At 47.2% G+C, this 12,515-nt stretch overlaps 1 protein-coding gene across 1 annotated transcript; it reads left to right on the top strand.

The window, feature by feature from the left end:
• Positions 1 to 1,179: 1,179 nt before the first annotated feature.
• Positions 1,180 to 12,015, top strand: LOC142907435 (zona pellucida sperm-binding protein 4-like). The gene is made up of 12 exons (XM_076056928.1): positions 1,180 to 1,286; positions 2,145 to 2,234; positions 3,076 to 3,197; positions 4,645 to 4,750; positions 5,338 to 5,472; positions 5,664 to 5,842; positions 8,768 to 8,865; positions 9,230 to 9,357; positions 10,349 to 10,538; positions 11,027 to 11,162; positions 11,304 to 11,397; positions 11,687 to 12,015. The coding sequence occupies exons 6-12, from the start codon at positions 5,816 to 5,818 to the stop codon at positions 11,944 to 11,946; spliced, it is 933 nt and encodes a 310-aa protein (XP_075913043.1). The 5' UTR covers positions 1,180 to 1,286; positions 2,145 to 2,234; positions 3,076 to 3,197; positions 4,645 to 4,750; positions 5,338 to 5,472; positions 5,664 to 5,815; the 3' UTR covers positions 11,947 to 12,015.
• Positions 12,016 to 12,515: the final 500 nt, after the last annotated feature.

The raw sequence follows: 12,515 nt of genomic DNA, 5'->3' as shown, positions 1-12,515 counted from the left end.
TAACGATGGCGAACCTGCGAGTTCTTCTACTGCTCCTGACCAGGTGAGGAGGCCTGAGGAGCGTGGTGGCGGCTTTTAGTGGTGGCGGCTTTTAGTGGTGGCGGCTTTTAGTGGTGGCGGCTTTTAGTGGTGGCGGCTTTTAGTGGTGGCGGCTTTTAGTGGTGGCGGCTTTTAGTGGTGGCGGCTTTTAGTGGTGGCGGCTTTTAGTGGTGGCGGCTTTTAGTGGTGGCGGCTTTTAGTGGTGGCGGCTTTTAGTGGTGGCGGCTTTTAGTGGTGGCGGCTTTTAGTGGTGGCGGCTTTTAGTGGTGGCGGCTTTTAGTGGTGGCGGCTTTTAGTGGTGGCGGCTTTTAGTGGTGGCGGCTTTTAGTGGTGGCGGCTTTTAGTGGTGGCGGCTTTTAGTGGTGGCGGCTTTTAGTGGTGGCGGCTTTTAGTGGTGGCGGCTTTTAGTGGTGGCGGCTTTTAGTGGTGGCGGCTTTTAGTGGTGGCGGCTTTTAGTGGTGGCGGCTTTTAGTGGTGGCGGCTTTTAGTGGTGGCGGCTTTTAGTGGTGGCGGCTTTTAGTGGTGGCGGCTTTTAGTGGTGGCGGCATTTAGTGGTGGCGGCTTTTAGTGGTGGCGGGTTTTAGTGGTGGCGGGTTTTAGTGGTGGCGGGTTTTAGTGGTGTCTCAACAGCTCTGGTTAATCAAGGCTTGTGTACGTTTTTATAAGAGGGCCAAGGGCGTAGTTGTAATGTATATTGGGGGGGACATATCTCCCCCAATATTCAAATATGCTGAAAATGTCCCCCCCCACCCCATATATTGCTGTAAAATATATTTATGTTTATATGATTGTGGTTATGGTTGCACTTTATTAATCCCTAATCTCTGCTATTACATGCACTGAAACAACAAATGGTAAAACAAAGCAAAGAGCAATACACTATTATACATTATTGTAAATAAATACAAAGTCCATTCAATGCATTAAGATAAAAATGCGGTCCTGAAATGTCTCGCGTGCACCATTTGTGGGTGGCAGGGGTTCCAAAGGTGGCTTTGCGTGGCGCTGTTCACGCCAACTCCATCGTGCACCGTGGTGGCCTTGAATAGGTGCTCCCTAAAATCGCCACTGGCCACTTCATTTTTTGGGGGGGCGGTGTTTGCCTCCCTCCTTCCCCTGCGAGCTCTCGTCTTGGCGGTCACGTTTCTCGTGCCCCCCCCCCCCCCACCGCAGCTTCCTCTGCCTGGGCTCCGTCCTCGCGAGGCTTCGCCAGTCGCTGGGACCGCGGACGCTGGGGGAGCCGAGTGGTAAGGGGGCGCTGCTGCTGCTGCCATAGCCACGTGACAAACCACATCGCCCATTCTCTCAATACCACCTCGTGTGTACAGACACTGCCGTGTGCAAAACTAGAATGGCGGCGTTTCGGTGACTTGGAAGACGCGACCGGTGACATGAGTAGCCCACGAGAGCGCTGCCTGGACGAAGAGGGGGGGGGGGGTGACTTTGTTGTGCGCTGCAGCAGTCACGTGACCCGACGTCACTGCTGCTGGGCACGAGGCCGCCATGGGGATGATTAAGTCCCCCAGTGCATTGGAAAGGGGTTGTTCGGGGACATTAACGCTCCCATGCACGTTCCTTTTAACGATAATAACGCTTTCGAAAAATGTGGCTTGTGACTGATTGGCACGGCTCTTCCAACTTTACTTAAAACAGTCAATTGTACGCCGTTTGACCGCACACGACCTATACGTACCACTCACGTGGCAAAATCGTCATGGCCTAGTTCCTTTCTATTGTAGTAACGGCGAACTGTGCACGCGTGTTGATAATTTGCATATATTAGGATCTACCTTGGAAACTTTCCACTACAATTTCAAGAGTCTAATGCGGGGCGTCCATGAACAAAACATCATGAGCCATGTTTCAACCTGCGGCTTCGAAGCTGCAGGTTGACGATCTCTGGTGTGAGGTTCATACTGTCGGGTCGTGCACGTGACCTTTTGGAATTTGCGCCAAATTAGAACAACGCAGCACCTTACAGACTTGTGTGCACAGACAAGTGAAGGGACTGATGTGCGCCCAGCCAGCAACCGGCACGGGCTGTTTTTTTCAATTTTTCCATAAGGTGTAGTTGACCTGTCCAACTTCTGAACTGCCTCCCCCAGGTCTGCTGAAGCAATGCCTCTCCTCCACTCTGGGTTTCTCTGTGGGATGGAGCAGCTCCTCTGACAACGATTACCGTGTCTTTGTACGGAGTGAGTCCACGAGCGTTCACTTCAATCGTGATGAAATAATTAAGCATCTTGATCCATTGTATGGTGACTTTACATGGAGCTTCTCAAGGATACGATCAAATTGCTTCTGGACTGAAATTATCTGGCCACTTGTTTGGTCCCAACTGCTTTGTTTTCGATGTGCTCTTACCTCTGCAGTTTCTCTTCTATGGTGTCGCTGTTTAGGTTTCTTGGTACATTCTGCGTTGTGAAATGTAATTCACATGAACAATGGAACATTTAAGAATCTGGGATTCGAAGCATGGTAATGATTTGGCTTCGGGGTTCATTTCAAATAGTCTAATGCAGCAGATGACAAGAATCAAATGTTATCTTATTCTTCCATAGGATAATTGCGTGTTTTTACTAGATGGGTTATTCCCTTATTCATCAATGCCACATTGTGCGTGTCTGTGCAATGGGCTCTTCGTTTCATTGGAACATTTCATGCAAGGTGACGACTTTCGTTGTAAACTGAACCTGGTGACTCCTGTCAGATTCTGGTTCTCTACTCGCATCGTCTGCATTTCCCACCTGAGTCCTCAGTTGACTACTTGGGAGATCTTGTCGCGAAATCTGACACGCAGCCTTATTTGCTAGCAACTATTAGACAAGGTCGTTGTGAAGGTTTTGGGAGTACCGTGATTCCAGCAGAGTCTTGAGGATCCTGTGTCCTAAAGACGTTCCTGGTACTGTGGAGACTTCCTATTCGAGCTGACACTGACACCATCCATTGTTCTCCTTGCAGTCACACTGCCTACATTAACTTGTGGTGTACAAGCCATCCAAACGAAGGTTTTTCTAACTTTGTTCTTGTGTCCAGCGGTGCGGAATGAGGCCGTGGATGTGGAGTCTTTGCAGGGGGCGTGCGGCTTCTCCATCGCGAGGGACGGTGCTGGGCTCCACTTCACCGCTGCTGGTGATGCCTGCCACGTGCACGTGGAGGTGAACACGAGGAGACCGTTGTGACTTGCGTCGATACTAGTACCCGCTGGGGCTGATGTGATAGTAGCGAATTTGATGTTTTGCAATCCATAACCGTTCAGCTATCACGTGCCAACGATGTTTTCTGGCCTTAATCAAATTGGATTTTGTCTACCGTGTTATTTTCCCTCCACATTTGCTTGGCTCGTGCATTTTTAAAGTTTCCAAGATTTAATCTTTGTTTTAGCTCGTACCGTCCACTCTGGAATTTGTTTTCAGATGGGTTTTATTGCCTTTTCTATTTTTTCTTAAGATGTTATGAATTCGATCATTCCTCGGTGGTAGCTACTTTGTTTCTGGTTTATACAGCAGCTCTTTCTCTTGACTGGTATTCCCGTACAATCGATGCCATGCTCATTCCATCTGTCTTGTTATCAAGATCTTGCCATCGTCTTTTTACCAGTTTACCTTGGTTTGTCTTCTTGCTCACTGTTATGCCATGTTGCTACATTACTCTCCCAACCATTAGTAAGTATCTTTTATTGCTCATGTCCTAGTTTCATTGCATTGCTTTCTTGTCTTTAGTCTCCGTCCCATCATTATTATCTCTAGCATAAGTGGTCTCCACCTGTGCGTAACGGTAAAGATTTGCCATCCAGACGACCATGTCACCAAGTGGCCACCTTGATAGAGGCACTATGTAAACGGTTAACTGTTGTTTATATCACAATACACGAAAACAATCTTTCAGTGTATTTCACGCCTGCCAATGGATGCAGCTTTCGCAATACTATTCGATGCAAAGAATGGAATCGGACCAGTTTGATGCCAGGTATAGAATAAACGGCACTATGTATTACTACAAAAGGTCACTATCCAAGCTGGCCTCTAAGAGACCAACGTAGATGTAAGAAAAATATTGCACACAGGGCGAACTTGGACATGTATGGTGTATAACAGCAAAATGTAAGTTGAAGACCTAACCAACATACGAGCTTTGTGCAGAAAGATGTGCACTAATTGAGGTTGCTTGCAGAAAACATGAAAGTTAAAATAAATAATAAATGTGTCGTTGACACCTAATGAGCTATCTGCCCAAGGATCGTGATGCCCGTGTGAAGGGTGATAATTTGTGTGCTGTGGTTTGTAGGAAGAGCAATGGAGGTTTTGGGGAAAGGTAAATATGGAAAGTGTATTACACGCGTAGAGAGCAGGGCAGCGTCCGTTTGTACAATAACAACGGTTAACCTGGGAAAGTGATTACGGACCCAGGAATGCAACCCCCACGTGCGGTCTGCCTATCTTTGTCTGGCTGGCAGGTGGTGACGGGTTTCCTATCGACAGTCTTACTTGTCATTAACCTGGCCTCGCACAAACATTTATAATGCACTAACAAATCTACTGACTTGTTTGAGCCTTCGTGGAGCGCTGGCCCCGAGTCCGATTTGAGGGCTGCTGATTTCACCAGGACGGCAGAAGGAAGGTCCAGGTGGAGTTGCGGCAGGGACTAAATGGACACGTCTGGGCTTTCACCATCGACTGCCCTGAGAACCTAAGATCGGCGAGGGCCGGAGGTCAGTATCATTGACTCTGCTAATCGGACGTACAGACTGCACTGCCTATGACTTGGTGCTATAGAATTGGTCTGGGTCAACGGCTGCCTTTTGTATCGACCTAGATCATCTCTCCTGGTGCTTTTGCATTTCCTGCAAGTGCGTTTCATGCCCTTGGCTTTTACTGGACAAACTTGCTGTTTTGAATCCTTTTCGATGCACTTTCCCCCAATGGGCAATTGCAATGGTTGCACCATATGAACGCGTTTGCCTAATGCACTGCTGGTTGGTGCTGCCCCTGGGTCTTGAGGGTTAAATTGACAATGCTTCACGACGCTGCTCCTCGTTGGCAAAGGTTGAGTGGCACTGACCTGCAATGCAACTAACTGTGCTGCACTGCTATAGCCTTTACAGCCAGTGAGCACGGTGTTTGCCTATCTTTGCTATACACAACCCTGCTCCGCTTCCGAGATTGGGTGCATTGCCCGAGTGATTTGGTCATGTGCCAAGTAACACTCATTCACATACTTGACACGTGGCTCAAACGATGACTTATTTAAGTACGTGGGTTTTTGTACGATCACCTGTTGTGCTCCTGCTGTTGTTAGAGATCGCCACGTGCTCTGGTCAGAGCAGGAACTTCCCATGCAACTCTGTGCAGAGTGTGCTGAGCGCGGACGTCTGTGCACAGAGTGGCTGCTGCTACGACACCACTCTACGCCGCTGCTTCTACAGTGAAGCTGGTATGTAGCTTATTCAACGGAAGTTCCATAATTCTTTACCTGAACTATACTCTTGCTGTGAGGTTCTATGTTGGTGCACAGTTGCATCCTGCTGTGCTGGTTTTTGAACTTTTTGCATCACCACGGGTTACATGGGGCATCTTTCGTGATTCACCGAACTCTCCCATACCCTCCCACCATGCTCCACACAGTGTGCACCACAGATGGGCGCTTTGTCGTGCCTGTGTCTCGGAACCTAACGTCTCCACCGCTGGACTTGAGCACCGTGCACCTGACTGGCGGTAGCGGTGCGCAGTGCAGCCCTGTGCTGGTGTCTGCAGACCTTGCAGTCTTTGATGTACCCATGGCAGCGTGTGGTGCCACTGTGCAGGTACTGCGCTCCTGTACTCTGCTTTGCCCTGCCCCCATCCTGATGTAGTTAAATGGGTAACTTGTGGTGCAGTGACCATGATGAAACCCAGCGACTGGTTCGGCATGCCTGAATCTTCATAGCATTGACGTACCTTCATGCCAACTGGGAAATGGGATTAAATGCACCACATGGGAACATGTCGTGTGCCAATTTGTGCAGTCATTAAGGTTGCCCTTTAATGCAATTCATTTCATGACTATGGTATCCGGAATTCGATTCTAAAACCTTCAGTGAACAATCCCAACGCCTTCACTCCTGGTCGAGTTGACTTGTGCCTGATGCAGTAATGTACTCGCTGCCATGTTTTCCTTAGTCGTGGCTTGCACATTTTGCTAATTGCACAGGATTTGACTTGCGCAAATGAGAACAATCAATTCTTGCAGACATAATTTGGTGTTCTGGTTGATGGTCATGCTTCTGGTAGCCACAGGTAAACGTCGCAATAGAGCATAAATTAATCGAATTAAAATTCACTTATTAACCGAAAGGGAGTACAGAACGGCAAGCACTGGAAGGATTTGGTTGGATTTTGCAGTACCATAACTACACGTACCAAAGCGCTTCGTACATTTTTCAGCGTGATAATGTTTCTACCAGATGATCTGTAAGATGGAGAAGTGCAATAGTCACGCCTTGTCGATACGATGCTATATGCCACTTGGCTGTGACGACTCAATGATGGTCTAGTATGTTGTAGAGCCTGATATGAAAAATGTCAGGACCTGACTATATTTTGCATAAGGTGTTAATTGAACTTTTTGGGTTGTATGGTGCCCAAGGCTCTAAAAGAGTATCAAACAATCTTGGAGTTGGCGTCTGCCACGCCTGTTCATCCCACAAATGGTTTTCCAATGTCAACCTGCAGAACCTTTTATAGTTTTCTCGATTCATCTGTTTCGTGCACTGCTAGTGTATCTACAATATTCCTGAGGCTCCATATCAAATATTGACTTCACTGCGGTGTATCGTCGGCATATGGCACTTTGTCATGCGATAATATGATATTGGCAAACAAAGACCTATGCTTTAAAATGGTAGGGGCCCGAGAATTGATTCTTGTAGTCCGCCAACTAAGTAATGGCCGTCATCTAGCTTGATAAATTGATCGACCATATAGTTATGAGACAATCCACCCCAGTGCCGTACTGGATAAACCGAACCTTGGAAGCCTGATTTTAGTAGCCCTCGTGCAATGGTGTCAAAATATCGTGTGATCCAGTCATATAAGATCTTGGAGACCTAACTGGGGCTCTTTAGTTAAGCTACCTCCGTTCTATATAACTTCGGGTAGATCAATAGTGCAATGGGTTGAATCTGCCTGTTGCAGCAACATTGCCAAGAAACTACTTCACATGCACTCTGACCCTCGACTTATCACCTGTGGGATGGGGCACTAGTTGGTGGGATCACTATGGCTCAAGCCAACATTTTAAAGGGGTGTTGCATTCATTATTTTACACTGGTCTGGGAAACAGCCCTCGCCGAACGAAATATTTTCCAGGTGGACAATCCGTTGCACTAGTGTGCGTCCACTTACGATTTGGGAATGGACATGTCGAGATGGTTTTTTTGGCAAGCTTACGAAAAATATCGAAACTTCTACCACCAACGTGGGTCTGGTTTTGCGTTGTGTCCAGGTTCATCAAACTCTGTCGGACCAGGAAAATGTGGTCCCTTCAAGTTAGATGCGGCCATATCAATCATAGCTAATTCATTGCTGAAGACTATCGCAAGTACTTTGCATAGGTCTTGGTACTTTGTAACACTTGTGGGTGTATTGTGAGTAATATGTCGCGTGATACCACTGTAGGGGTATTATGAGTAATGTATAACGTGGTAACACTGTGGGGGTAATTGTGAGTAATATATCACGTGCTAACACTGTATTGGCCTTTAACCCACTTATAGGTAAGGTCGATTTTGGCAACTCGGTAAGGGAATGACGTAGCGAGCCAAAAATAGTCGCTTTGTCCATAGAGTCGCTATCTTAATGGATATGTGTTACGTTAGATTTCCTCAGAACAAATTAGAAATCGAACCAATTCGACATTTTTCAGTATCATTGCTCCAGGAAGTCTTGCAGAATTGTGAACCTGAAAAAGTACATACCTCTCCATGAAAATCACAAACTTATGGAAAGGGAGAACACCTTAACTTTAATATTTTTACCATGCTATCAAAACAAATTAAACACACCGACTTAAAGGAACATTTTTGTATTGAATGTTTGAACCAGCTGGCTTGTTTTCGTAAAAAATGCAGCCCATGTTTGAGCCAGCCAACTGTAGATTACAAACTTGATGTTTTATGATTTATTATCTTACAATAATCAATTTCACGTATTTTAGAAACAATTTCAACGAAACCTAACATACTTACAAGGAACAAATATTTAAACTATTTTCTTAAACTACACATTTTATCAATTGTAGGACATACTTTCTCGAACACTTTTCCATCCAAGCAAGCTATTTAAAACATTGGTGGGCAAATGATCTCCGAGACGAAAGACGCTACAGAATACGTTTGTTAATTGAATGCCATCTATTAAGGTGTGTGCATTTAGAAGCACGTTTATTTGTATATTACACAACACCACGTGCCAGATCAAATGGGTGAACAGACACGATGGCGCGTGCTGCATCAGACCCTTCACGATGCACAACTCCTTGATGTGCAGAGCACAATAATGCACGAGTTTCTAAAGAACAGCAGGGTCCCTTTATGATTGAGTGTCAAATGAATCGAGTGCCAAGCAGAATTTATGGGGATCATAATATCTCATTTTGAGCCATCTCGACTCTTGGATAATACCAGGTATCATGCTTCTGCTTGATCACTCGATGGCATTATCGTTTTGTGTGACCTACTTTTTGTGTCCAGTGGAGTGGGCAAGAGCTCGTGTACGAGTTACTGTTGGCCTCTGAGCGGGAGCTCTGCGTCGATGGAAACGTCGCAATCACCAAGTCGTCCACATACAAGTAAGCACTGCCACCACCCCTCTGCAAGTGCTCTGCTCATGAGGGTCAAGCACGAGTCTTGCAGAGGAGACCCACCCCCGCCACTGTCCCTGCGACATTAAATATTTGCAGAACCATGACCAATCTGAGCTTCCATATTGAACGATTTAATTTTCAAATTGGGACATTCAACGCACAAGGTCATCTTGTCTTTGTCACAGGATCTTTAACGTCTCCCGAAGAAGTAGAAATGTGGTTTATGGCTAATGTAAACACGGTGTTAACCAAGGTGGGTCCCTTCACTGGTACGTCTGCAAAACGCCCTGCAATCTTTCTGCCGTGAGGGCGTGGTGCATGCCTTTGGCGGGTGGTGTCTGTTTACCAGGATGGTTCTTCAATGCCGCTTCCTTGGAAGTGGCGACCTGCAGCTTGGAGTGCAGGTGAGCACTCTCCCACCACCACCTCCAGCCACTGCCACTGGACCCCTCTCCCTGCTGCTCCAGGTCTTCACTGGTGAGTGCTACCCTCTCCCACACCATGCACCTCGGAGCAAACAAATGCCACGTTAGGGAACACAGGTTGTGATGTCGCTCTACCCAGGAAAGACTTGGGTCCGTTTTCTCCGTATTAGCTCTGGCTCGAGCTTATTTTATCCAATGCTGAGATGGAGCTCGACCCTGGTTTAATGTCCACCGATTGCAGGCTGCATGAGATTTTTGGATGCATCTGCAGCATTAATCGGCAGGGCTGCTCGACTTGAATTGCAAACCACTGCAACAAACGGATGACATGCTAGGCTGCGCGGCCAGAGTATTGTGAACCTGCTAACAGAGTTCATAGCCACAAGTGAACTAGAACGCCTTGCACATTCTCCATGGTACGACGTGTAACTTCAAATGCTAATTTCTGCTGAGGTTTTGAATCTAGCAGCTACCAGCTGAAACCATGTTAGTGTGGGGTCAACATTGAAAGGGATGACAAGACCCTTAATTCCCATGGCTCTACCAAATGCGTCTGTTTGCACAAACTATCAACCATAACGGTCTCCTTGAGGGCATTGTTTAAAGCAAAATTGGACTGCTTTTTTGGCCTCATTTGTCCAGGTCACATTTGCATGAACGAATGGTTGCCAATAGCTTCATTGGTTACTAATTGCCTAAATGGGACTAGAACTTGGCCAACTTTTAGCACCTGATTCCCACCCCTCCGTGTGAAACCGTGCCCCTTACAACATCTACAGTCATTTAGAGATGCCGTTGTATACACCGTATTTTGCCAACCATGCTAATCGGAGGTGAGGGTGACAATTTATTTTGAAAATACAAATGAAATATCAACCATGGTTTCTATGCCAGGAAAATGTTGATCTTGTGCCCTGGTTCAATTCAAAAGTAATGCACACGTTTTGGAGGATTTGTGCTTTGCCTTATCTAATGTGCTCTCTAAACAGGACTTTTACGCCTCTAATCCAAATTCCTTGTGAACCATGTCCGCACTCTGCCAGACAACTCCTACACCACGCCGTACCAGCCCTGGCAGTACCCGCTGGTAACGCTTCTGGGAACGCCGCTCTACGTGCAGGCATCACTGCTGCACCGCTCTGACCCCACACTGGTGCTCTTCCTGAAGGACTGCTGGGCCACGCCCACGGCAGTTGACACCGACCCCACGCAGTGGAAGCTTGTGACAGATGGGTGAGGCTGGGCGGGGTAGTTCGCGCTAAACCCTCTCACTGCCACAGCAGGGCCTGCAGAGGTAACCTGGTTCGAGGCATTGGTTGTCTTTTTTTTAATCCCCCACGTAAGCAGAGTTGTGCTAATTACGTCCTTTTTTAAATGACAACGGCTTGTGTACTGGCGTCGTTTAAACAAGATTGCAGTGCCATCCAAAATGTCGATGGCCACAATGCTCCTTGGGTTGATGTTCTGAATGTTAACACAGCCACCCTCTGCCTCCCAGAGCTGGTGGTTTGTACAAGGCCGGCTACATGCAGTGATGGTTGCATCGCACAGATGCACTGCAAATTGGCATTTGGGCTGCCTGGCTCATCGGGAACATGTCTTGACTGTGTAAAGCTGACCTTAATCCTCGCGTGCAGATTTCAATAAAGATACGTGCATTCAATCCAATGCATGACACTTGCGTTGGCTTAAGGGTAAACGGCACTTTTTTGCATGTGCAGCTGCCCCGTGCAGTCTCCTTGTTGCAGTGTGTTCTTCCCTGGTGTCGCTGACCTGCCACTGCCTTCTCACTACAAGCGTCTGGCACTCCAGGCCTTCGCCTTCATGAACTCTGACCGCAGCACCACCCGTGACCTCGTGAGTGCCTGATTATTTCCACTTTAAAACCAGGTTCTCATGGAGGGATAACATGTACTTTATACAACTGAAGAGGGCAGAAGGACTACCTAATACATGTCAAACTTTACTTACTGGCGCGATGCATTCTGTCTGCCACAGGTGTACCTACACTGCTCTATCCTGGTGTGCGACAGCTCCAGCCCCAACTTCATCACCGAGTGCAATCGGCAGTGTGGACAGACCAGGCGCTACAGTGAGCACCAATGCAACCTCTATTTAATATCTTGCGCTTCTTTTCCTAGAAAAGACTCGCAGAGTAACCCTTTGCCAAGATGACAAAGGGGTTTTCATTGTTGGTGGTAATGTTGCTATGTTTTTCTTATTTAGATCACGTTCACTGACTTTGCAGACTAGTTTTTGACAAGCCGTGGCATGCCATTAATAACCTACTCGTTTGATTTTTCTGAGGAACTTCACCTGAAGCAAATGGTGTCCTTTTGTATGGGCCAGTGGTCATCAACCGATTGTTCTTGTTTCTCCAGAGCGCAACGCTGTCTCTGACGCTTCCAGCGTGGTAGGAAAGCACGTGGTGTCGCTGCAGGGCCCCGTGCTCTTTGAAGAAGCTCCTGTTAACGACGCTGCTCTGCTGCTGCTGGAGGCTCCCTCCTCATCGTGGGCCTCGGCTGGGACTCTGTCCGTTCTCCTCGTCATTGGCACAGCAGTCGTTGCGCTCCTGTCTGCTGCCATTGCCGTCAGGAGGCGCAGGAGCCGGGCTGTGGTGCTCGACGGGAGTGGCTATTGATGACGGCTGTGATTGCTGGAACTTGCATAGCTTGCTGACCATTGTCAAATAAAATTCTGACATACGCTACTGCTGTTCTGACCATTTACTAGGATTGAATGCATGCAATATGTAGGAAGTATTAGTGCTGCATTTGGCCACATTTCCTAAAATGAAAGTCCCTCAATGGCAGCAACTTGTACTAACGTTTCGGCCATTGGCTTCTTTAAACAAGAGCACCTTGCGATGCATAAATAATCTGAATCTAGATTTATTGTATTTAATATGTAATAAAAAAAATGCCCTTAAAACATGCAAATGTGGACATTATGTTCCAGGGACCTTTCCCATCACACTAACAAACTATATCAAAGGTCAATCAATAATCTGGGGCAAGGGGGGAGAAACGAAGTCTTAACTTTAACTAGCATCAAGGTTAGGTTGTGACATTACAAAGCATGTCCACATTGTCAAAAGGGCTCGTCTCCTGGAAAAGACGACCACCCCACCACGCTATGGACGCGTGACTAGATATTCTTTGTGGCCGTGCGCAAGCGTGCCTTGGTGCTGATGCAGTGGCGACACGTCCG

Source organism: Petromyzon marinus, chromosome 79 (genome assembly GCF_048934315.1).
Source record: "Petromyzon marinus isolate PM22_M1 ecotype Great Lakes invasive population chromosome 79, UKy_Petmar_22M1.pri1.0, whole genome shotgun sequence".
Classification (NCBI taxonomy): Eukaryota; Metazoa; Chordata; class Hyperoartia; order Petromyzontiformes; family Petromyzontidae; genus Petromyzon; species Petromyzon marinus.
This window is presented reverse-complemented; position numbering and strand designations above follow the sequence as displayed.

What these genes read in the sequence shown, in the direction of transcription:
- LOC142907435 (XM_076056928.1), top strand. Translation starts at nt 5,816, where the DNA reads ATGGCAGCGTGTGGTGCCACTGTGCAG. An exon ending in TGGAAGCTTGTGACAGATGG is followed by an intron (nt 10,539 to 11,026) that starts GTGAGGCTGGGC and finishes TTGCATGTGCAG; the next exon opens with CTGCCCCGTGCAGTCTCCTT. An exon ending in TGGACAGACCAGGCGCTACA is followed by an intron (nt 11,398 to 11,686) that starts GTGAGCACCAAT and finishes TTGTTTCTCCAG; the next exon opens with AGCGCAACGCTGTCTCTGAC.